Source organism: Petromyzon marinus, chromosome 78, assembly GCF_048934315.1.
Source record: "Petromyzon marinus isolate PM22_M1 ecotype Great Lakes invasive population chromosome 78, UKy_Petmar_22M1.pri1.0, whole genome shotgun sequence".
Taxonomy (NCBI): Eukaryota; Metazoa; Chordata; class Hyperoartia; order Petromyzontiformes; family Petromyzontidae; genus Petromyzon; species Petromyzon marinus.
In genome coordinates, this window is record NC_133744.1 from 3,381,959 (window position 1) to 3,408,546 (window position 26,588).

At 54.4% G+C, this 26,588-nt stretch overlaps 1 protein-coding gene and 1 pseudogene across 3 annotated transcripts in view; both read left to right on the top strand.

The window, feature by feature from the left end:
* Positions 1-10,555, top strand: part of LOC116938351 (thioredoxin-like protein 4A) — a 15,834-nt gene extending 5,279 nt beyond the window's left edge. For 2 of the 3 annotated variants that reach the window (XM_076056840.1, XM_076056841.1), the window contains exons 3-4: positions 8,577-8,680; positions 9,597-10,555. In XM_076056840.1, the coding sequence (XP_075912955.1) occupies positions 8,577-8,680; positions 9,597-9,768 (276 nt within the window). In that variant the 3' untranslated portion in view covers positions 9,769-10,555. Of the gene's footprint in view, positions 1-6,218; positions 6,314-8,576; positions 8,681-9,596 lie in introns of those variants that run through there. The other variant, XM_076056842.1, reaches the window with a different exon arrangement.
* Positions 10,556-11,225: 670 nt separating this feature from the next.
* LOC142907392 (thioredoxin-like protein 4A pseudogene) lies at positions 11,226-13,207 on the top strand (annotated as a pseudogene).
* The last annotated feature ends 13,381 nt before the right edge of the window (positions 13,208-26,588 follow it).

Sequence of the window (26,588 nt, forward strand, 5' to 3'; positions counted from 1 at the left end):
CTGTACACACACACTCACACCTGTACACACACACATCTCGTGCGACGATGTATCTGTACACACACACTCACACCACACCTGTACACACACACACACACATCTGTACACACACACCTGTACACACACACACACACCTGTACACTGTACACACACACACACCTGTCACACACACACACACCTGTACACATACACACACCTGTACACACACCTGTACACACACACACACCTGTACACACACACACACACCTGTACACACACACACACACCTGTACACACACACACACACCTGTACACACACACACACACCTGTACCACACACACACCACACCTGTACACACACACACACACACCTGTACACACTACACACACACACCTGTACACACACACACACACCTGTACACACACACCTGTCACACACACACACACCTGTACACACACACACCTGTACACACACACACACACCTGTACCACACACACCACACACACACCTGTACACACACACACACCTGTACACACACACACACCTGTACACACACACACACACACCTGTACACACACACACACACCTGTACACACACACCTGTACACACACACCTGTTACACACACACACACACCTGTACACACACACACACACCTGTACACACACACCTGTACACACACACACACACCTGTACACACACACCTGTACACACCACTGCACACACCTGTACACACACACCTGTACACACACACACACACACCTGTACACACACACACCTGTACACAACACACACACACACCTGTACACACACACCTGTACACACACACACACACCTGTACACACACACCTGTACACACACACCTGTACACACACACCTGTACACACACACACACACACCTGTACACACACACACACCTGTACACACACACCTGTAACACACACACCTGTACACACACCACACACACACACACCTGTACACACACACACACCTGTACACACACACCTGTACACCAAACCCTGTACACACACACCTGTACACACACACCAACCTGTACACACACACCTGTACACACACACACCCTGTACACACACACACACACACCTGTACACACACACCTGTACACACACACACCTGTACACACACACCTGTACACACACACCTGTACACACACACACCTGTACACACACACACACACACCTGTCACACACACACACCTGTACACACACACACCTGTACACACACACACACACACACCTGTACACACACACCTGTACACACACACACACACACCTGTACACACACACCTGTACACACACACACACACCTGTACACACACACCTGTACACACACACACCTGTACACACACACACACCTGTACACACACACACACACACCTGTACACACACACACACCTGTACACACACACCTGTACACACACACACCTGTACACACACACACCTGTACACACACTCACCTGTACACACACACCTGTACACACACACCTGTACACACACACACACACCTGTACACACACACACACACCTGTACACACACACCTGTACACACACACCTGTACACACACACACACCTGTACACACACACCTGTACACACACACACACCTGTACACACACACCTGTACACACACCTGTACACACACTCACCTGTACACACACACACACACCTGTACACACACACACACACCTGTACACACACACACACACACCTGTACACACACACCTGTACACTCACTCACCTGTACACACACACCTGTACACACACACACCTGTACACACACACACACACCTGTACACACACACACACACCTGTACACACACACACACCTGTACACACACACACCTGTACACACACACACACACCTGTACACACACACACACACACCTGTACACACACCTGTACACACACACCTGTACACACACACCTGTACACACACACCTGTACACACACACACACACACCTGTACACACACCTGTACACACACACCTGTACACACACACCTGTACACACTCACCTGTACACACACACTCACCTGTACACACACACACACCTGTACACACACACACACCTGTACACACACACACACCTGTACACACACACACACACACCTGTACACACACACACACCTGTACACACACACACACACACCTGTACACACACACCTGTGTGCGTGTGTCTGCAGGATGTCCTACATGCTGCCTCACCTGCACAATGGCTGGCAAGTGGACCAGGCCATCCTGTCGGAGGAGGACCGTGTCCTTGTCATTCGCTTTGGCCACGACTGGGACCCCACCTGCATGAAGATGGATGAGGTCCTTTACTCCATCGCGGAGAAGTGGCACTCACCACTCACTCACCACTCGCTCACCACTCACTCACCACTCACTCACCACTCAGTCACTCAGTCACTCGCCTACTCACTCACCACTCAGTCACTCAGTCACTCACCTACTCACTCACCTACTCACTCAGTCACTCAGTCAGTCACTCACTCACCAACCCACTCACCCACCCACCCACTCACTCACCAACCCACTCACCCACCCACTCACTCACCAACCCACTCACCCACCCACCCACTCACCCACCAACCCACTCACCCACCAACCCACTCACCCACCAACCCACTCACCCACCAACCCACTCACTCACCAACCCACTCACTCACCCACCCACTCACCCACCAACCCACTCACCCACCAACCCACTCACTCACCAACCCACTCACCCACCCACCCACTCACCCACCAACCCACTCACCCACCAACCCACTCACTCACCAACCCACTCACCCACCCACCCACTCACTCACCAACCCACTCACCCACCCACCCACTCACCCACCAACCCACTCACCCACCAACCCACTCACTCACCAACCCACTCACTCACCAACCCACTCACCCACCCACCCACTCACTCACCCACCCACCCACTCATTCACCAACCCACTCACCCACCAACCCACTCACTCACCAACCCACTCACCCACCCACCCACTCACCCACCAACCCACTCACCCACCAACCCACTCACCCACCAACCCACTCACTCACCAACCCACTCACCCACCAACCCACTCACCCACCAACCCACTCACTCACCAACCCACTCACTCACCCACCCACTCACCCACCAACCCACTCACCCACCAACCCACTCACCCACCCACCCACTCACCCACCAACCCACTCACCCACCCACCCACTCACTCACCCACCCACCCACTCATTCACCAACCCACTCACCCACCAACCCACTCACCCACCAACCCACTCACTCACCAACCCACTCACCCACCCACCCACTCACTCACCCACTCACTCACCCACCAACCCACTCACTCACCAACCCACTCACCACTCGCTCACCACTCGCTCACCACTCGCTCACCACTCACTCACCTACTCACTCACCACTCAGTCACTCAGTCAGTCACCTACTCACTCAGTCACTCACTCACCACTCACTCACCTACTCAGTCACCTACTCACTCAGTCAGTCACTCAGTCACTCACCTACTCACTCAGTCACTCACTCACCACTCACTCACCTACTCACTCACCACTCGCTCACCTACTCACTCACCACTCAGTCACTCAGTCAGTCACCTACTCACTCAGTCACTCACTCACCACTCACTCACCTACTCAGTCACCTACTCACTCAGTCAGTCACTCAGTCACTCACCTACTCACTCAGTCACTCACTCACCACTCACTCACCTACTCACTCACCACTCGCTCACCTACTCAGTCACTCAGTTACTCAGTCACTCAGTCACTCACTCAGTCACTCACTCACCCACCCACTCACCCACTCACCCACCCACTCACTCACTCACCCACCCACTCACTCACCCACCCACTCACCCACCCACCCACTCACCCACCCACTCACCCACCCACTCACTCACTCACTCACCCACCCACTCACCCACCCACTCACTCACCCACTCACTCACCCACCCACCCACTCACTCACCCACCCACCCACCCACTCACCCACCCACCCACTCACTCACCCACCCACTCACCCACCCACCCACCCACTCACTCACTCACCCACCCACCCACCCACTCACTCACCCACCCACCCACTCACTCACTCACCCACCCACCCACCCACTCACTCACCAACCCACTCACCCACCCACCCACTCACTCACCAACCCACTCACCCACCCACTCACTCACTCACTCACCCACTCACTCACTCACCCACTCACCCACCCACCCACTCACTCACTCACTCACCCACCCACTCACTCACTCACCCACTCACTCACTCACCCACTCACTCACTCACTCACTCACCCACTCACCCACCCACTCACTCACCCACTCACTCACCCACTCACTCACCCACCCACTCACCCACCCACCCACGACTGGGACCCCACCTGCATGAAGATGGATGAGGTCCTTTACTCCATCGCGGAGAAGGTGGCACTCACCACTCACTCACCACTCACTCACCACTCGCTCACCACTCACTCACCACTCACTCACCACTCACTCACCACTCGCTCACCACTCACTCACCACTCACTCACCACTCACTCACCACTCACTCACCACTCACTCACCACTCGCTCACCACTCACTCACCACTCACTCACCACTCACTCACCTACTCACTCACCACTCGCTCACCACTCGCTCACCACTCGCTCACCACTCACTCACCACTCGCTCACCACTCGCTCACCACTCGCTCACCACTCGCTCACCACTCGCTCACCACTCGCTCACCACTCAGTCACTCAGTCACTCAGTCAGTCACTCAGTCAGTCACTCAGTCACTCGCTCACCACTCACTCACCACTCGCTCACCACTCACTCACTCACCACTCACTCACCACTCGCTCACCACTCGCTCACCACTCGCTCACCACTCGCTCACCACTCGCTCACCACTCGCTCACCTACTCACTCACCTACTCACTCACCACTCAGTCACTCAGTCAGTCACCTACTCACTCAGTCACTCACTCACCACTCACTCACCTACTCACTCACCACTCGCTCACCACTCGCTCACCACTCGCTCACCACTCACTCACCACTCGCTCACCACTCGCTCACCACGCACTCACCACTCGCTCACCACTCACTCACCACTCGCTCACCTACTCACTCACCTACTCACTCACCACTCAGTCACTCAGTCAGTCACCTACTCACTCAGTCACTCACTCACCACTCACTCACCTACTCACTCACCTACTCACTCACCACTCACTCACCACTCACTCACCACTCGCTCACCACTCACTCACCACTCACTCACCACTCGCTCACCTACTCACTCACCACTCGCTCACCTACTCAGTCACTCAGTTACTCAGTCAGTCACTCAGTCACTCACTCACCCACTCACTCACCCACCCACTCGCTCACCACTCACTCACCTACTCACTCACCACTCACTCACCCACTCACTCACCTACTCACTCACCACTCAGTCAGTCACCTACTCACTCAGTCACTCACTCACCACTCACTCACCTACTCAGTCACCTACTCACTCAGTCAGTCACTCAGTCACTCACCTACTCACTCACTCAGTCACTCAGTCAGTCACTCACTCACCAACCCACCCACCCACCCACGACTGGGACCCCACCTGCATGAAGATGGATGAGGTCCTTTACTCCATCGCGGAGAAGGTGGCACTCACCACTCGCTCACCACTCGCTCACCACTCACTCACTCACCACTCACTCACCACTCAGTCACTCAGTCACTCGCCTACTCAGTCACTCACTCACCACTCGCTCACCACTCGCTCACCACTCACCACTCGCTCACATCACCACTCGCTCACCTACTCAGTCACTCAGTTACTCAGTCACTCACTCACTCACTCAGTCACTCAGTCAGTCACTCCCTCACTCACTCACCTACTCACTCAGTCACTCAGTCACTCACCTACTCACTCACCTACTCACTCAGTCACTCACTCAGTCAGTCACTCACTCACCAACCCACTCACCCCACCCACCCACTCACTCACCAACCCACTCACCCACCAACCCACTCACCCACCAACCCACTCACTCACCAACCCACTCACCCACCCACTCACTCACCCACTCACTCACCCACCAACCCACTCACTCACCAACCCACTCACCCACCCACCCACTCACTCACCCACTCACTCACCCACCAACCCACTCACTCACCAACCCACTCACCCACCCACCCACTCACTCACCCACCCACCCACCCACTCACCCACCCACCCACCCACGACTGGGACCCCACCTGCATGAAGATGGATGAGGTCCTTTACTCCATCGCGGAGAAGGTGGCACTCACCACTCGCTCACCACTCACTCACCACTCACTCACCTACTCACTCACCACTCGCTCACCACTCGCTCACCACTCGCTCACCACTCACTCACCACTCAGTCACTCAGTCACTCACCTACTCCACTCAGTCACTCAGTCAGTCACTCACTCACCAACCCACTCACCCACCCACCCACTCACTCACCAACCCACTCACCCACCCACCCACTCACTCACCCACTCACTCACCCACCAACCCACTCACCCACCCACCCACCCACCCACTCACTCACCCACCCACCCACTCACCCACCCACCCACCCACCCACTCACTCACTCACCCACTCACTCACCCACTCACTCACCCACTCACCAACCCACTCACCCACCCACCCACTCACTCACCCACCCACTCACTCACCCACTCACTCACTCACCCACCCACTCACCAACCCACTTACCCACCCACCCACTCACTCACCAACCCACTCACCCACCCACTCACTCACTCACTCACACCACTCACTCACTCACCCACTCACCCACCCACCCACTCACTCACCACTCACTCACCACTCACTCACCACTCAGTCACTCAGTCAGTCACCTACTCACTCAGTCACTCACTCACCACTCACTCACCTACTCACTCACCACTCGCTCACCACTCACTCACCTACTCGCTCACCTACTCACTCACCTACTCACTCACGACTCAGTCACTCAGTCAGTCACCTACTCACTCAGTCACTCACTCACCACTCACTCACCTACTCAGTCACCACTCGCTCACCTACTACTCAACCACTCACTCACCTACTCACTCAGTCACTCACTCACCACTCACTCACCTACTCACTCACCCACCCACTCACTCACCCACCCACCCACCCACTCACCCACCCACTCACCCACTCACCCACCCACCCACTCACTCACCCACCCACCCACTCACCCACCCACCCACTCATTCACCAACCCACTCACCCACCAACCCACTCACCCACCCACCCACTCACTCACCCACCCACCCACTCATTCACCAACCCACTCACCCACCAACCCACTCACCCACCAACCCACTCACTCACCAACCCACTCACCCACCCACCCACTCACTCACCCACTCACTCACCCACCAACCCACTCACTCACCAACCCACTCACCCACCCACCCACTCACTCACCCACTCACTCACCCACCAACCCACTCACTCACCAACCCACTCACCCACCCACCCACTCACCCACCCACCCACTCACTCACCCACCCACCCACTCATTCACCAACCCACTCACCCACCAACCCACTCACCCACCCACCCACTCACTCACCCACCCACCCACTCATTCACCAACCCACTCACCCACCAACCCACTCACCCACCAACCCACTCACTCACCAACCCACTCACCCACCCACCCACTCACTCACCCACTCACTCACCCACCAACCCACTCACTCACCAACCCACTCACCCACCCACCCACTCACTCACCCACTCACTCACCCACCAACCCACTCACTCACCAACCCACTCACCCACCCACCCACTCACTCACCCACTCACTCACCCACCAACCCACTCACTCACCAACCCACTCACCCACCCACCCACTCACTCACCCACTCACTCACCCACCAACCCACTCACTCACCAACCCACTCACCCACCCACCCACTCACTCACCCACTCACTCACCCACCAACCCACTCACTCACCAACCCACTCACCCACCCACCCACTCACTCACCAACCCACTCACCCACCCACCCACTCACTCACCAACCCACTCACCCACTCACCCACTCACTCACCCACCAACCCACTCACTCACCAACCCACTCACCCACCCACTCACTCACCAACCCACTCACCCACCCACCCACTCACTCACCAACCCACTCACCCACCCACCCACTCACTCACCAACCCACTCACCCACCCACCCACTCACTCACCAACCCACTCACCCACCCACTCACTCACCAACCCACTCACCCACCCACCCACTCACCCACCCACCCACTCACTCACCCACTCACTCACCCACCAACCCACTCACTCACCAACCCACTCACCCACCCACTCACCCACTCACCCACTCACCCACCCACCCACCCACTCACCCACCCACTCACTCACCCACCCACCCACTCACTCACTCACCCACCCACCCACCCACTCACCCACTCACTCACCCACCCACCCACTCACCCACCCACCCACCCACTCACCCACCCACCCACTAACCCACCCACCCCTGTCCCACAGGTTAAGAATTTTGCAGTGATATATTTGGTTGACATCACCGAGGTGCCGGACTTCAACAAAATGTATGAACTCTACGATCCCTGCACCTGCATGTTCTTCTTTAGGTGGGTGGGTGGGTTAGTGGGTGGGTGGGTGGGTTAGTGGGTGGGTGGGGTGGGTGGGTGGGTGAGTGAGTGGGTGGGTGGGTGGGTGAGTGAGTGGGTGAGTGGGTGGGTGGGTGAGTGGGTGGCTGAGTGAGTGGGTGAGTGAGTGATTGGGTGGGTGAGTGAGTGGGTGAGTGAGTGGGTGGGTGGGTGAGTGAGTGGGTGGGTGGGTGAGTGGGTGAGTGAGTGAGTGGGTGAGTGAGTGAGTGGGTGAGTGAGTGAGTGAGTAGGGTGGGTGGGTGAGTGGGTGGGTGGGTTAGTGGGTGGGTGAGTGGGTGGGTGGGTGGGTGAGTGGGTGGGTGGGTGGGTGAGTGGGTGGGTGGGTGGGTGAGTGGGTGAGTGAGTGGTGAGTGAGTGGCTGAGTGAGTGAGTGGCCGAGTGACTGAGTGAGTGAGTGGGTGACTGAGTGGCTGAGTGAGTGAGTGAGTGTATGAGTGACTGAGTGAATGACTGACTGAGTGACTGAGTGAGTGACTGAGTGAGTGACTGAGTGAGTGACTGAGTGAGTGACTGAGTGAGTGACTGAGTGGCTGAGTGAGTGAATGGCTGAGTGAGTGAGTGAGTGACTGAGTGAGTGACTGAGTGAATGAGTGAATGAGTAACTGAGTGACTGAGTGAGTGAGTGAGTGTGTGTGTGTGAGTGAGTGAGTGGGTGAGTGCATGGGTGAGTGGCTGAGTGAGTGAGTGGCTAAGTGACTGAGTGAGTGATTGGGTGGGTGGGTGAGTGAGTGGCTGAGTGACTGAGTGAGTGACTGAGTGAGTGGCTGAGTGAGTGGCTAAGTGACTCAGTGAGTGACTGAGTGACTGACTGAATGACTGAGTGACTGACTGAGTGAGCGATCCACCATCCACGTCTTCCCTGCACGCCCTCCCCCAGAAACAAGCACATCATGATCGACCTGGGCACGGGAAACAACAACAAGATCAACTGGGCGCTGGAGGACAAGCAGGAGATGGTGGACATTGTGGAGACGGTTTATCGTGGAGCTCGCAAGGGCCGAGGGCTTGTTGTGTCACCCAAAGACTACTCCACCAAATACCGATACTAGTCACTCGCTTAGTCACTCGCTCAGTCACTCGCTTAGTCACTCGCTCAGGCACTCGCTTAGTCACTCACTCAGTCACTCAGTCACTCACTTAGTCACTCGCTCACTTAGTCACTCGCTCAGTCACTCACTCACTCAGTCACTCACTCAGTCACTCGCTCAGTCACTTGCTCAGTCACTCACCCAGTCACTCAGTCACTCGCTCAGTCACTTAGTCGCTCAGTCACTCGCTCAGTCACTCGCTTAGTCACTCAGTCACTCGCTTAGTCAGTCACTCAGTCACTCAGTCACTCGCTTAGTCACTCAGTCACTCAGTCACTCGCTTAGTCACTCAGTCACTCACTCAGTCACCCACTCAGTCACTCAGTCACTCGCTTAGTCACTCAGTCACTCGCTCAGTCACTCAGTCACTCGCTTAGTCACTTGCTCACTTAGTCACTCGCTCACTTAGTCACTCGCTCAGTCACTCGCTCAGTCACTCACTCAGTCACTCACTCAGTCACTCGCTCAGTCACTCGCTCAGTCACTCAGTCACTCAGTCACTTGCTCAGTCACTCGCTCAGTCACTCACTCAGTCACTCAGTCACTCGCTCAGTCACTCACTTAGCTACTCACTCACTCACCCACTCACTCACTCAGTCACTCGCTCACCCACTCACTCACTCAGCCACTCAGCCACTCACCCACTCAGTCACTCACCCACTCACCCACCCACCCTCTGTCTCTCTCTTCAGGGAGACCCAAGTGTATTTAACGTTGACGGTCAGATTAAATCTCTGCGCGTTTTGTACCTCCTGTTTCTGTGTCTCATTGTGGGTGGGTGAGTGAGTGGGTGAGTAAGTGAGTGGGTGAGTGAGTGGGTGGGTGAGTGGGTGAGTGGGTGAGTGAGTGGGTGAGTGAGTGGGTGAGTGACTGACTGACTGACTGAGTGATTGAGTGACTGACTGACTGAGTGAGTGAGTGAGTGGCTGAGTGAGTGAGTGAGTGACTGACTGACTGAGTGACTGAGTGAGTGGGTGAGTGAGTGGGTGAGTGAGTGAGTGGGTGGGTGAGTGAGTGAGTGGGTGAGTGAGTGACTGAGTGAGTGGCTGAGTGACTGAGTGAGTGAGTGAGTGGGTGGCTGAGTGAGTGGCTGAGTGACTGAGTGAGTGAGTGAGTGGCTGAGTGAGTGAGTGGCTGAGTGAATGAGTGGCTAAGTGACTGAGTGAGTGAGTGAGTGAATGAGTGACTGAGTGACTGAGTGAATGACTGAGTGAGTGAATGAGTGACTGAGTGATTGACTGACTGAGTGACTGACTGAGTGACTGAGTGAGTGACTGAGTGACTGAGTGAGTGAGTGAGTGACTGACTGAGTGACTGAGTGAATGAGTGGCTGAGTGACTGAGTGAGTGAGTGAGTGACTGACTGAGTGACTGACTGAGTGACTGACTGAATGACTGACTGACTGAGTGACTGAGTGAGCGATCCACCATCCACGTCTTCCCTGCACGCCCTCCCCCAGAAACAAGCACATCATGATCGACCTGGGCACGGGAAACAACAACAAGATCAACTGGGCGCTGGAGGACAAGCAGGAGATGGTGGACATTGTGGAGACGGTTTATCGTGGAGCTCGCAAGGGCCGAGGGCTTGTTGTGTCACCCAAAGACTACTCCACCAAATACCGATACTAGTCACTCGCTTAGTCACTCAGTCAGTCACTCAGTCAGTCACTCGCTCAGGCACTCACTCGCTCAGTCAGTCGCTTAGTCACTCGCTCACTTATTCACTCACTCAGTCACTCAGTCACTCACTCGCTCAGTCACTCGCTCAGTCATTCACTCGCTCAGTCACTCGCTCAGTCACTCGCTCACTCAGTCACTCACTCAGTCACTCAGTCACTCGCTCAGTCACTCGCTCAGGCACTCAGTCACTCAGTTACTCACTCAGTCACTCGCTCAGTCACTCACTCACTCACCCACCCACTCATTCACTCACTCACCCACTCACCCACCCACTCACCCACCCACCCACCCACTCACCCACTCACTCACTCACCCACTCACCCACCCACTCACTCACTCACCCACTCACTCACCCACCCAATCACCCACTCACCCACCCACTCACCCACTCACCCACTCACTCACTCACCCACCCACTCACTCACCCACCCACTCACCCACTCACTCACTGTCCCTCTCTTCAGGGAGACCCAAGTGTATTTAACGTTGACGGTCAGATTAAATCTCTGCGCGTTTTGTACCTCCTGTTTCTGTGTCTCATTGTGGGTGGGTGAGTGAGTGGGTGAGTGGGTGAGTGAGTGAGTGGGTGGCTGAGTGAGTGAGTGAGTAGCTGAGTGAGTGAATGAGTGACTGAGTGACTGAATGAGTGACTGAGTGACTGAGTGGCTGAGTAAGTGAGTGACTGAGTGGCTGAGTGAGTGAGTGACTGAGTGAGTGGCTGAGTGACTGAGTTATTGGGTGGGTGGCTGAGTGAGTGACTGACTGAGTGAGTGACTGAATGAGTGACTGAGTGACTGAGTGACTGACTGAGTGAATGAGTGACTGACTGAGTGACTGAGTGAGCGATCCACCATCCACGTCTTCCCTGCACGCCCTCCCCCAGAAACAAGCACATCATGATCGACCTGGGCACGGGAAACAACAACAAGATCAACTGGGCGCTGGAGGACAAGCAGGAGATGGTGGACATTGTGGAGACGGTTTATCGTGGAGCTCGCAAGGGCCGAGGGCTTGTTGTGTCACCCAAAGACTACTCCACCAAATACCGATACTAGTCACTCACTTAGTCACTCAGTCACTCGCTCAGTCACTCACTCGCTCAGTCACTCGCTTAGTCACTCGCTCAGTCACTCGCTTATTCACTCGCTTAGTCACTCGCTCAGTCACTCGCTCAGTCACTCGCTCAGTCACTCGCTTAGTCACTCAGTCACTCAGTCACTCACTTAGTCACTCGCTCACTTAGTCACTCGCTCAGTCACTCACTCACTCAGTCACTCACTCAGTCACTCGCTCAGTCACTTGCTCAGTCACTAACCCAGTCACTCAGTCACTCGCTCAGTCACTCAGTCAGTCACTTAGTCACTCGCTCACTTAGTCACTCACTCAGTCACTCGCTCAGTCACTCGCTCAGGCACTCAGTCACTCAGTCACTCAGTTACTCACTCAGTCACTCGCTCAGTCACTCACCCACCCACTCATTCACTCACTCACCCACTCACCCACCCACTCACCCACCCACCCACTCACCCACCCACTCACCCACTCACTCACTCACCCACTCACCCACCCACTCACTCACTCACTCACCCACTCACTCACTCACCCACCCACTCACCCACTCACCCACCCACTCACCCACTCACTCACTGTCCCTCTCTTCAGGGAGACCCAAGTGTATTTAACGTTGACGGTCAGATTAAATCTCTGCGCGTTTTGTACCTCCTGTTTCTGTGTCTCATTGTGGGTGGGTGAGTGAGTGGGTGAGTGGGTGAGTGAGTGAGTGAGTGGGTGGCTGAGTGAGTGAGTGAGTAGCTGAGTGAGTGAATGAGTGACTGAGTGACTGAGTGACTGAATGAGTGACTGAGTGACTGAGTGGCTGAGTCAGTGAGTGACTGAGTGGCTGAGTGAGTGAGTGACTGAGTGAGTGGCTGAGTGACTGAGTTATTGGGTGGGTGGCTGAGTGAGTGACTGAATGAGTGACTGAGTGACTGACTGAGTGAATGAGTGACTGACTGAGTGACTGAGTGAGCGATCCACCATCCACGTCTTCCCTGCACGCCCTCCCCCAGAAACAAGCACATCATGATCGACCTGGGCACGGGAAACAACAACAAGATCAACTGGGCGCTGGAGGACAAGCAGGAGATGGTGGACATTGTGGAGACGGTTTATCGTGGAGCTCGCAAGGGCCGAGGGCTTGTTGTGTCACCCAAAGACTACTCCACCAAATACCGATACTAGTCACTCGCTTAGTCACTCGCTCAGTCACTCGCTCAGTCACTCGCTTAGTCACTCGCTCAGTCACTCGCTCAGTCACTCGCTCAGTCACTCGCTTAGTCACTCACTCAGTCACTCAGTCACTCACTTAGTCACTCGCTCACTTAGTCACTCGCTCAGTCACTCACTCACTCAGTCACTCACTCAGTCACTCGCTCAGTCACTTGCTCAGTCACTCACCCAGTCACTCAGTCACTCGCTCAGTCACTTAGTCGCTCAGTCACTCGCTCAGTCACTCGCTTAGTCACTCAGTCACTCGCTTAGTCAGTCACTCAGTCACTCAGTCACTCGCTTAGTCACTCAGTCACTCAGTCACTCAGTCACTCGCTTAGTCACTCAGTCACTCACTCAGTCACTCACTCAGTCACTCAGTCACTCGCTTAGTCACTCAGTCACTCGCTCAGTCACTCAGTCACTCGCTTAGTCACTCGCTCACTTAGTCACTCGCTCACTTAGTCACTCGCTCAGTCACTCGCTCAGTCACTCACTCAGTCACTCACTCAGTCACTCGCTCAGTCACTCGCTCAGTCACTCAGTCACTCAGTCACTTGCTCAGTCACTCGCTCAGTCACTCGCTCAGTCACTCAGTCACTCGCTCAGTCACTCACTTAGCTACTCACTCACTCACCCACTCACTCACTCAGTCACTCGCTCACCCACTCACTCACTCAGCCACTCAGCCACTCACCCACTCAGTCACTCACCCACTCACCCACCCACCCACTGTCTCTCTCTTCAGGGAGACCCAAGTGTATTTAACGTTGACGGTCAGATTAAATCTCTGCGCGTTTTGTACCTCCTGTTTCTGTGTCTCATTGTGGGTGGGTGAGTGAGTGGGTGAGTAAGTGAGTGGGTGAGTGAGTGGGTGGGTGAGTGGGTGAGTGGGTGAGTGAGTGGGTGAGTGAGTGGGTGAGTGACTGACTGACTGACTGAGTGATTGAGTGACTGACTGACTGAGTGAGTGAGTGAGTGGCTGAGTGAGTGAGTGAGTGACTGACTGACTGAGTGACTGAGTGAGTGGGTGAGTGAGTGGGTGAGTGAGTGAGTGGGTGGGTGAGTGAGTGAGTGGGTGAGTGAGTGACTGAGTGAGTGGCTGAGTGACTGAGTGAGTGAGTGAGTGGGTGGCTGAGTGAGTGGCTGAGTGACTGAGTGAGTGAGTGAGTGGCTGAGTGAGTGAGTGGCTGAGTGAATGAGTGGCTAAGTGACTGAGTGAGTGAGTGAATGAGTGACTGAGTGACTGAGTGAATGACTGAGTGAGTGAATGAGTGACTGAGTGATTGACTGACTGACTGACTGAGTGACTGACTGAGTGACTGAGTGAGTGAGTGAGTGACTGACTGAGTGACTGAGTGAATGAGTGGCTGAGTGACTGAGTGAGTGGCTGAGTGACTGAGTGAGTGAGTGACTGACTGACTGAGTGACTGAGTGAGTGGCTGAGTGAGTGAGTGACTGACTGAGTGACTGAGTGAGCGATCCACCATCCACGTCTTCCCTGCACGCCCTCCCCCAGAAACAAGCACATCATGATCGACCTGGGCACGGGAAACAACAACAAGATCAACTGGGCGCTGGAGGACAAGCAGGAGATGGTGGACATTGTGGAGACGGTTTATCGTGGAGCTCGCAAGGGCCGAGGGCTTGTTGTGTCACCCAAAGACTACTCCACCAAATACCGATACTAGTCACTCGCTTAGTCACTCGCTCACTCACTTAGTCACTTAGTCAGTCACTCATGCACTCAGTCACTCAGTCACTCGCTTAGTCACTCAGTCACTCGCTCAGTCACTCGCTCAGTCACTCGCTCAGTCACCCACCCACTCACTCACTCACCCACTCACCCACCCACTCACTCACGCACTCACTGACTCACTCAACCACCCACTCACCCACCCACTCACCCACTCACCCACTCACTCACACACTCACCCACCCACCCACTCACTCACTCACCCACCCACACACTCACCCACCCACTCACCCACCCACCCACCCACTCACCCACCCACCCACCCACTCACCCACTCAGTCACTCACCCACCCACCCACTCACCCACCCACCCACTCACCCACCCACCCACCCACTCACCCACTCACCCACTCACTCACTCACCCACCCACTCACTCACCCACCCACTCACTCACCCACTCACTGTTCCTCTCTTCAGGGAGACCCAAGTGTATTTAACGTTGACGGTCAGATTAAATCTCTGCGCGTTTTGTACCTCCTGTTTCTGTGTCTCGTTGTGGGTGGGTGAGTGAGTGGGTGAGTGAGTGGGTGAGTGGGTGAGTGAGTGGGTGGGTGAGTGAGTGGGTGAGTGAGTGGGTGGGTGGGTGGGTGAGTGACTGAGTGACTGAGTGAGTGAGTGAGTGACTGACTGAGTGACTGAGTGAATGAGTGGCTGAGTGAATGAGTGGCTAAGTGACTGACTGAGTGACTGAGTGAGTGACTGAGTGACCGAGTGAGTGACTGAGCGAGCGAGTGAGCGATCCACCATCCACGTCTTCCCTGCACGCCCTCCCCCAGAAACAAGCACATCATGATCGACCTGGGCACGGGAAACAACAACAAGATCAACTGGGCGCTGGAGGACAAGCAGGAGATGGTGGACATTGTGGAGACGGTTTATCGTGGAGCTCGCAAGGGCCGAGGGCTTGTTGTGTCACCCAAAGACTACTCCACCAAATACCGATACTAGTCACTCGCTTAGTCACTCGCTCAGTCACTCGCTCAGTCAGTCACTCAGTCACTCGCTCAGTCACTCAGTCACTCAGTCAGTCACTCAGTCACTCGCTCAGTCACTCACTCAGTCACTCGCTCAGACACTCAGTTAGTCACTCGCTCAGTCACTCACTTAGTCACTCACTTAGTCGCTCAGTCACTCGCTCAGTCACTCAGTCACTCGCTCAGTCACTCGCTCAGTCACTCACTCACTCAGTCACTCACTCAGTCACTCGCTTAGTCACTCAGTCACTCGCTCAGTCACTCAGTCACTCGCTCAGTCACTCAGTCACTCATTTAGTCACTCAGTCACTCACTTAGTCACTCGCTCAGTCACTCGCTCAGTCACTCGCTCGCTCAGTCACTCGCTCAGTCACTCGCTCGCTCAGTCACTTAGTCACTCGCTCAGTCACTCACTCAGCTCCTCACTCACTCACCCACTCACTCACTCAGTCACTCGCTCACCCACTCACCCACTCACCCACCCACTCACCCACTCAGTCACTCACCCACCCACCCACTCACCCACCCACCCACTCACTCACTCACCCACCCACCCACCCACTCATTCACTCAGTCACTGAATCACTCATCCAGTCACTCAGTGACTCAGCCACTCACTCAGTCACTCACAAACTCAGTCACTCACTTACTCACTCATCCAATCACTCTCTCACTCAGTCACTCACTCACCCAGTCACTCACTCACTCAGCCACTCACCCAGTCACTGAATCACTCATCAAATCACTCACTCACTCAGTTACTCAGCCACTCACCCAGGCACTCACTCAGTCAGTCACTCAATCACTCATCCAAGCACTCACTCACTCAGCCACTCACCCAGTCACTGAATCACTCATCCAGTCACTCACTCAGTCACTCACTCAATCATTCATCCAATCACTCACTCAGTCACTCAGCCACTCACCCAGTCACTGAATCACTCATCCAGACACTCACTCACTCACTCAGTCACTCAATCACTCATTCAATCACTCACTTACTCAGCCATTCACCCAGTCACTGAATCACTCATCAGTCACTCACTCAGTCAGTCACTCAATCACTCACCCAGTCACTCACTAACTCAGTCACTCAGACACTCACTCATCCAATCACTCACTCAGTCACTCAGCCACTCACCCAGTCACTGAATCACTCATCCAGTCACTCATTCAGTCACTCACTCAATCACTCACTCAGTCACTCACTAACTCAGTCACTCAGCCACTCACTCATCCAATCACTCACTCAGTCACTCACTCATCCAATCACTCACTCACTCAGTCAGTCACTGAATCACTCATCCAATCACTCACTCACTCAGCCACTCACCTAGTCACTGAATCACTCATGCAATCACTCACTCAGTCAGTCACTCAGCCACACACCCAGTCACTCAGTAACTCAGTCAGTCAGTCAATCACTCATCCAATCACTCACTCAGTCACTCAGCCACTCACCCAGTCACTCAGTAACTCATTCACTCAGTCAATCACTCATCCAATCACTCACTCAGTCACTCAGCCACTCACCCAGTCACTGAATCACTCATCCAGTCACTCACTCAGTCACTCACTCAGTCACTCACCCAGTCACTCACTCACTCAGTCAGTCACTCAATCACTCATCCAATCACTCACTTACTCAGCCACTCACCCAGTCACTGAATCACTCATCCAATCACTCACTCAGTCAGTCACTCAATCACTCACCCAGTCACACACTAACTCAGTCACTCAGCCACTCACTCATCCAATCACTAACTCAATCAGCCACTCAGCCACACACCCAGTCACTCAGTAACTCAGTCAGTCAGTCAATCACTCATCCAATCACTCACTCAGTCACTCAGCCACTCACCCAGTCACTGAATCACTCATCCAATCACTCACTCACTCAGTCACTCAGCCACTCACCCAGTCACTCACTCACTCACTCAGTCACTCAGCCACTCACCCAGTCACTCACTCACTCAGTCACTCAGCCACTCACCCAGTCACTCACTCACTCACTCAGTCACTCAGCCACTCACCCAGTCACTCACTCACTCACTCAGTCACTCAGCCACTCACCCAGTCACTCACTAACTCACTCAGTAACTCAGCCAATCACTCATCCAATCACTCACTCACTCAGTCACTCAGCCACACACCCAGTCACTCAGTAACTCATTCAGTCACTCATTCACTCATCCAATCACTCACTCAGTCACTCAATCACTCACTCATCCACTCACTCACTCAATCACTCACTCACTTATCCAATCACTCACTCAATCACTCAGTCACTCACTCACTTATCCAATTACTCACTCACTCAGTCACTCACTAATCCAATCACTCACTCACTCAGTCACTCAGCCACTCACTCATCCAATCACTCACTCACTCAGTCACTCAGCCACACACCCAGTCACTCAGTAACTCATTCAGTCACTCATTCACTCATCCAATCACTCACTCACTCAGTCACTCAATCACTCACTCATCCACTCACTCACTCAGTCACTCACTCACTTATCCAATCACTCACTCACTCAGTCACTCACTCACTCATCCAATCACTCACTCACTCATTCACTCAGCCACTCACCCAGTCACTCAGTAACTCACTCAGTCACTCATTCACTCATCCAATCACTCACTCATTCACTCAGCCACTCACTCAGTCACTGAATCACTCAATCACTCACTCACTCAGTCACTCAATCACTCACTCATCCACTCACTCACTCAGTCACTCACTCACTTATCCAATCACTCACTCACTCAGTCACTCACTCACTCATCCAATCACACGCTCACTCAGTCAGTCACTCACTAATCCAATCACTCACTCACTCAGTCACTCAGCCACTCACCCAGTCACTCACTCAGCCACTCACCCAGTCACTGAATCACTCATCCAATCACTCACTCAGTCAGTCACTCAATCACTCACCCAGTCACTCACTAACTCACTCATTCACTCAGCCACTCACCCAGTCACTCACTCACTCACTCAGTCACTCAGCCACTCACCCAGTCACTCACTAACTCACTCAGTCACTCAGCCAATCACTCATCCAATCACTCACTCACTCAGTCACTCAGCCACACACCCAGTCACTCAGTAACTCATTCAGTCACTCATTCACTCATCCAATCACTCACTCAGTCACTCAATCACTCACTCATCCACACACTCACTCAGTCACTCACTCACTTATCCAATCACTCACTCACTCAGTCACTCACTCACTTATCCAATCACTCACTCACTCAGTCAGTCACTCACTAATCCAATCACTCACTCACTCAGTCACTCAGCCACTCACCCAGTCACTCACTCAGCCACTCACCCAGTCACTGAATCACGCATCCAATCACTCACTCAGTCAGTCACTCAATCACTCACCCAGTCACTCACTAACTCACTCAGTCACTCAGCCACTCACTCATCCAATCACTCACTCACTCAGTCACTCAGCCACACACCCAGTCACTCAGTAACTCATTCAGTCACTCATTCACTCATCCAATCACTCACTCACTCAGTCACTCAATCACTCACTCATCCACTCACTCACTCAGTCACTCACTCACTTATCCAATCACTAACTCACTCAGTCACTCACTCACTCATCCAATCACTCACTCACTCAGTCACTCAGCCACTCACCCAGTCACTCACTAACTCACTCAGTCACTCAGCCAATCACTCATCCAATCACTCACTCACTCAGTCACTCAGCCACACACCCAGTCACTCAGTAACTCATTCAGTCACTCATTCACTCATCCAATCACTCACTCAGTCACTCAATCACTCACTCATCCACTCACTCACTCAATCACTCACTCACTTATCCAATCACTCACTCACTCACTCAGTCACTCACTCACTTATCCAATCACTCACTCACTCAGTCAGTCACTCACTAATCCAATCACTCACTCACTCAGTCACTCAGCCACTCACTCATCCAATCACTCACTCACTCAGTCACTCAGCCACACACCCAGTCACTCAGTAACTCATTCAGTCACTCATTCACTCATCCAATCACTCACTCACTCAGTCACTCAATCACTCACTCATCCACTCACTCACTCAGTCAGTCACTTATCCAATCACTCACTCACTCAGTCACTCACTCACTCATCCAATCACTCACTCACTCATTCACTCAGCCACTCACCCAGTCACTCAGTAACTCACTCAGTCACTCATTCACTCATCCAATCACTCACTCAGTCACTCAGCCACTCACTCAGTCACTGAATCACTCAATCACTCACTCACTCAGTCACTCAATCACTCACTCATCCACTCACTCACTCAGTCACTCACTCACTTATCCAATCACTCACTCACTCAGTCACTCATCACTCATCCAATCACACGCTCACTCAGTCAGTCACTCACTAATCCAATCACTCACTCACTCAGTCACTCAGCCACTCACCCAGTCACTCACTCAGCCACTCACCCAGTCACTGAATCACTCATCCAATCACTCACTCAGTCAGTCACTCAATCACTCACCCAGTCACTCACTAACTCACTCATTCACTCAGCCACTCACCCAGTCACTCACTCATTCACTCAGTGACTCAGCCACTCACCCAGTCACTCACTCACTCACTCAGTCACTCAGCCAATCACTCATCCAATCACTCACTCACTCAGTCACTCAGCCACACACCCAGTCACTCAGTAACTCATTCAGTCACTCATTCACTCATCCAATCACTCACTCAGTCACTCAATCACTCACTCATCCACTCACTCACTCAGTCACTCACTCACTTATCCAATCACTCACTCACTCAGTCACTCACTCACTTATCCAATCACTCACTCACTCAGTCAGTCACTCACTAATCCAATCACTCACTCACTCAGTCAGTCAGCCACTCACCCAGTCACTCACTCAGCCACTCACCCAGTCACTGAATCACTCATCCAATCACTCACTCAGTCAGTCACTCAATCACTCACCCAGTCACTCACTAACTCACTCAGTCACTCAGCCACTCACTCATCCAATCACTCACTCACTCAGTCACTCAGCCACACACCCAGTCACTCAGTAACTCATTCAGTCACTCATTCACTCATCCAATCATTCACTCACTCAGTCACTCAATCACTCACTCATCCACTCACTCACTCAGTCACTCACTCACTTATCCAATCACTAACTCACTCAGTCACTCACTCACTCATCCAATCACTCACTCACTCATTCACTCAGCCACTCACCCAGTCACTCAGTAACTCACTCAGTCACTCATTCACTCATCCAATCACTCACTCAGTCACTCAGCCACTCACTCAGTCACTGAATCACTCAATCACTCACTCACTCAGTCACTCAATCACTCACTCATCCACTCACTCACTCAGTCACTCACTCACTTATCCAATCACTCACTCACTCACTCAGTCACTCACTCACTCATCCAATCACTCGCTCACTCATTCACTCAGCCACTCACCCAGTCACTCAGTAACTCACTCAGTCACTCATTCACTCATCCAATCACTCACTCAGTCACTCAGCCACTCACTCAGTCACTGAATCACTGAATCACTCAGTCACTCAGCCACTCACCCAGTCGCTCACTCACCCAGTCACTTACTCAGCCACACAGCCACTCAGTTTGTTAGTGAGTTTGTTCGTGGGTGGGTGATTGATTGGATGAGTGATTGAGTGACTGAGTGAGTGAGTGACTGGGTGAGTGGCTGAGTGACTGAGTGAGTGAGTGGCTGGGTGAGTGAATGAGTGGCTGAGTGACTGGGTGAGTGAATGAGTGACTGAGTGAGTGGCTGAGGGAGTGAATGAGTGACTGAGTGAGGGAGTGAGTGAGTGGCTGCGTGAGTGACTGTGCGAGTGGCTGAGTGAGTGGCTGAGTGGCTGGGTGAGTGGCTGGGTGAGTGGCTGGGTGAGTGGCTGGGTGAGTGAATGAGTGGCTGAGTGACTGGGTGAGTGAATGAGTGACTGAGTGAGTGGCTGAGGGAGTGAATGAGTGGCTGAGTGAGTGAGTGCCTGACTGAGTGGCTGAGTGAGTGATTTTGCGAGTGGCTGAGTGAGTGGCTGAGTGGCTGGGTGAGTGGCTGGGTGAGTGACTGGGTGAGTGGCTGCGTGAGTGAATGAGTGGCTGAGTGACTGGATGAGTGAATGAGTGACTTAGTGAGTGGCTGAGCGAGTGAATGAGTGACTGAGTGAGTGAGTGAGTGGCTGCGTGAGTGACTGTGCGAGTGGCTGAGTGAGTGGCTGAGTGGCTGGGTGAGTGGCTGGGTGAGTGACTGGGTGAGTGGCTGCGTGAGTGAATGAGTGGCTGAGTGACTGGATGAGTGAATGAGTGACTGAGTGAGTGGCTGAGCGAGTGAATGAGTGACTGAGTGAGTGAGTGGGTGCGTGAGTGACTGTGCGAGTGGCTGAGTGAGTTTCTGAGTGTCTGGGTGAGTGGCTGGGTGAGTGAATGACTGACTGAGTGAGTGGGTGAGTGGCTGAGTGACTGACTGAGTGAGTGGCTGCTGAGTGGCTGGGTGGCTGAGTAAGTGACTGGGTGAGTGGCTGAGTGGCTGAGTAAGTGACTGAGTGAGTGGCTGGGTGAGTGGCTGAGTGGCTGAGTAAGTGACTGGGTGAGTGAGCGACTGGGTGAGTGGCTGAGTGAGTCTTAACCTTTGTTGTACGAGCTTCTGCTGTCTCATCCTCTGGCTAGCTGAGGCATCCGTGTTCCTTGATGCAAATGATCCAGGAATTGTGAACGGGTCAAGTTGTATAGCCCAACGTGTTTATTATTTTTAGAATGGGTCTGGATAAAGAAGGAATGAGGATGCAGCGGATGTTGGGTTGGTGAATGGAGGGGCAAGTGCTGTCACGTAGACAAAGATCCCCCAGGTAGCTCACTACTCATCCACTCGCTCACCCACTCACTCACCCACCCACCCAGTCACTGAATCACTCATCTATTCACTCAGTCAGTCACTCACTCACTCAGCCACTCACCCATTCTCTGAATCACTCATCAAATCACTCACTCACTCAGTCACTCAGCCACTCACCGAGTCACTAATTCACTCACCCACTAAATCACTCATTCACACACTCACCCACTCACCCACTCACTCACCCACTCACTCACCCACTCACCCACTCACTCACTCACCCACTCACCCACTCACTCACCCACCCACTCACCCACTCACCCACTCACCCACCCACTCACTCACTCACTCACCCACCTACCCACCCACTCACCCACCCACTCACCCACCCTTTCACTCACCCACGCACTCACCCACTCACTCACTCACCCACTCACCCACTCACTCACTCACCCACCCACCCACCCACTCACCCACCCACTCACCCACCCACTCACTCACCCACGCACTCACCCACTCACTCACTCACCCACTCACCCACTCACCTACACACCCACTCACTCACCCACCCACTCACTCACTCACTCACCCACTCACCCAACCACTCACTCACCCACGCACTCATCCACTCACTCACTCACTCACACACCCACTCACTCACACACTCACTCACTCACTCACCCACTCACTCACCCACTCACTCACCCACTCACCCACTCACCCACCCACTCACTCACCCACGCACTCACCCACTCACTCACTCACTCACACACTCACCCACTCACCCATTCACTCACTCACTCACCCACTCACCCACTCACTCACTCACCCACTCACCCACCCACCCACTCACTCACCCACGCACTCACCCACTCACTAACTCACTCACACACTCACTCACTCACACACTGACTCACTCACTCACTCACCCACCCACTCACCCACTCACTCACCCACTCACCCACCCACCCAGCCACTCACCCACTCACTCACTCACTCACCCACTCACTCACCCACCCACTCACCACTCACCCACCCACTCACTCACTCACTCACCCACCCACCCACCCACTCACCCACCCACTCACCCACCCACTCACCCACCCACTCACTCACCCACCCACTCACCCACTCACTCACTCACCCACCACTCACTCACTCACTCTCCCACCCACCCACTCACCCACTCACCCACCCACTCACTCACTCACTCACCCACCCACCCACACACTCACCCACCCACCCACTCACTCACTCACCCACTCACCCACTCACTCACTCACTCACCCACCCACTCACCCACTCACCCACTCACCCACCCACTCACTCACCCACCCACCCACTGACTCACTCACCCACCCACCCACTCACCTACTCACCCACCCACCCACTCACCCACCCACCCACCCACTCACTCACTCACTCACCCACTCACTCACTCACTCACCCACCCACTCACTCACTCACTCACCCACCCACACACTCACCCACCCACCCACCCACTCACTCACTCACTCACCCACTCACCCACTCACTCACCCAACACTCACCCACTCACCCACTCACCCACTCACCCACCCACTCACTCACCCACCCACCCACTCACTCACTCACCCACCCACCCACTCACCCACTCACCCACCCACCCACTCACCCACCCACCCACCCACTCACTCACTCACTCACCCACTCACCCACTCACTCACTCACCCACTCACTCACTCACCCCACTCACTCACCCACTCACACACTCACTCACCCACTCACTCACTCACTCACCCACTCCCCACTCACTCACTCACCCACTCACCCACTCACCCACCACTCACCCACCACTCACCCACCACTCACCCACCCACCCAATCACTCACCCACTCACCCACTCACTCACTCACCCACTCACTCACTCACTCACCCACTCACCCACCCACCCACCCACTCACCCACTCACCCACTCACTGACCCACTCATTACACACTCAATCACCCACTCACTCACCCACCCACCCACTCACCCACTCACTCACCCACTCACCCACCCACCCACCCACTCACCCACCCACTCACCCACCCTTTCACTCACCCACGCACTCACCCACTCACTCACTCACCCACTCACCCACTCACTCACTCACCCACCCACCCACCCACTCACCCACCCACTCACCCACACACTCACTCACCCACGCACTCACCCACTCACTCACTCACCCACTCACCCACTCACCTACACACCCACTCACTCACCCACCCACTCACTCACTCATCACCCACTCACCCACTCACCCACCCACTCACCCAACCACTCACTCACCCACGCACTCATCCACTCACTCACTCACACACCCACTCACTCACACACTCACTCACTCACTCACCCACTCACTCACCCAATCACTCACCCACTCACCCACTCACCCACCCACTCACTCTCCCACCCTCACCCACCTCACTCACTCACTCACACACTCACCCACTCACCCATTCACTCACCCACTCATTCAACCACTCACCCACTCACTCACTCACCCACTCACCCACCCACTCACTCACCCACGCACTCACCCACTCACTAAATCACTCACACACTCACTCACTCACACACTGACTCACTCACTCACCCACTCACTCACCCACTCACTCACCCACTCACCCACCCACCCAGCCACTCACCCACTCACTCACTCACTCACCCACGCACTCACCCACCCACTCACCCACTCACACCCACCCACTCACTCACTCACTCACCCATCCACCCACCCACTCACCCGCCCACTCACCCACCCACTCACCCACCCACTCACACACCCACCCACTCACCCACTCAATCACCCACCACTCACTCACTCACTTCCCCACCCACCCACTCACCCACTCACCCCCCCACTCACTCACTCCACTCCCCACCCACACACTCACCCACCCACCCACCCACTCACTCACTCACCACCCACTCACCCACTCACTCACCCACCCACTCACCCACCACCCACCCACTCACTCACCCACTCACCCACTCACTCACTCATTCACCCACCCACTCACTCACTCACTCACCCACCCACACACTCACCCACCCACCCACTCACTCACTCACTCACCCACTCACCCACTCACTCACCCACCCACTCACCCACTCACCCACTCACCCACCCACTCACTCACCCACCCACCCACTCACTCACTCACCCACCCACCCACCCACCCACTCACCCACT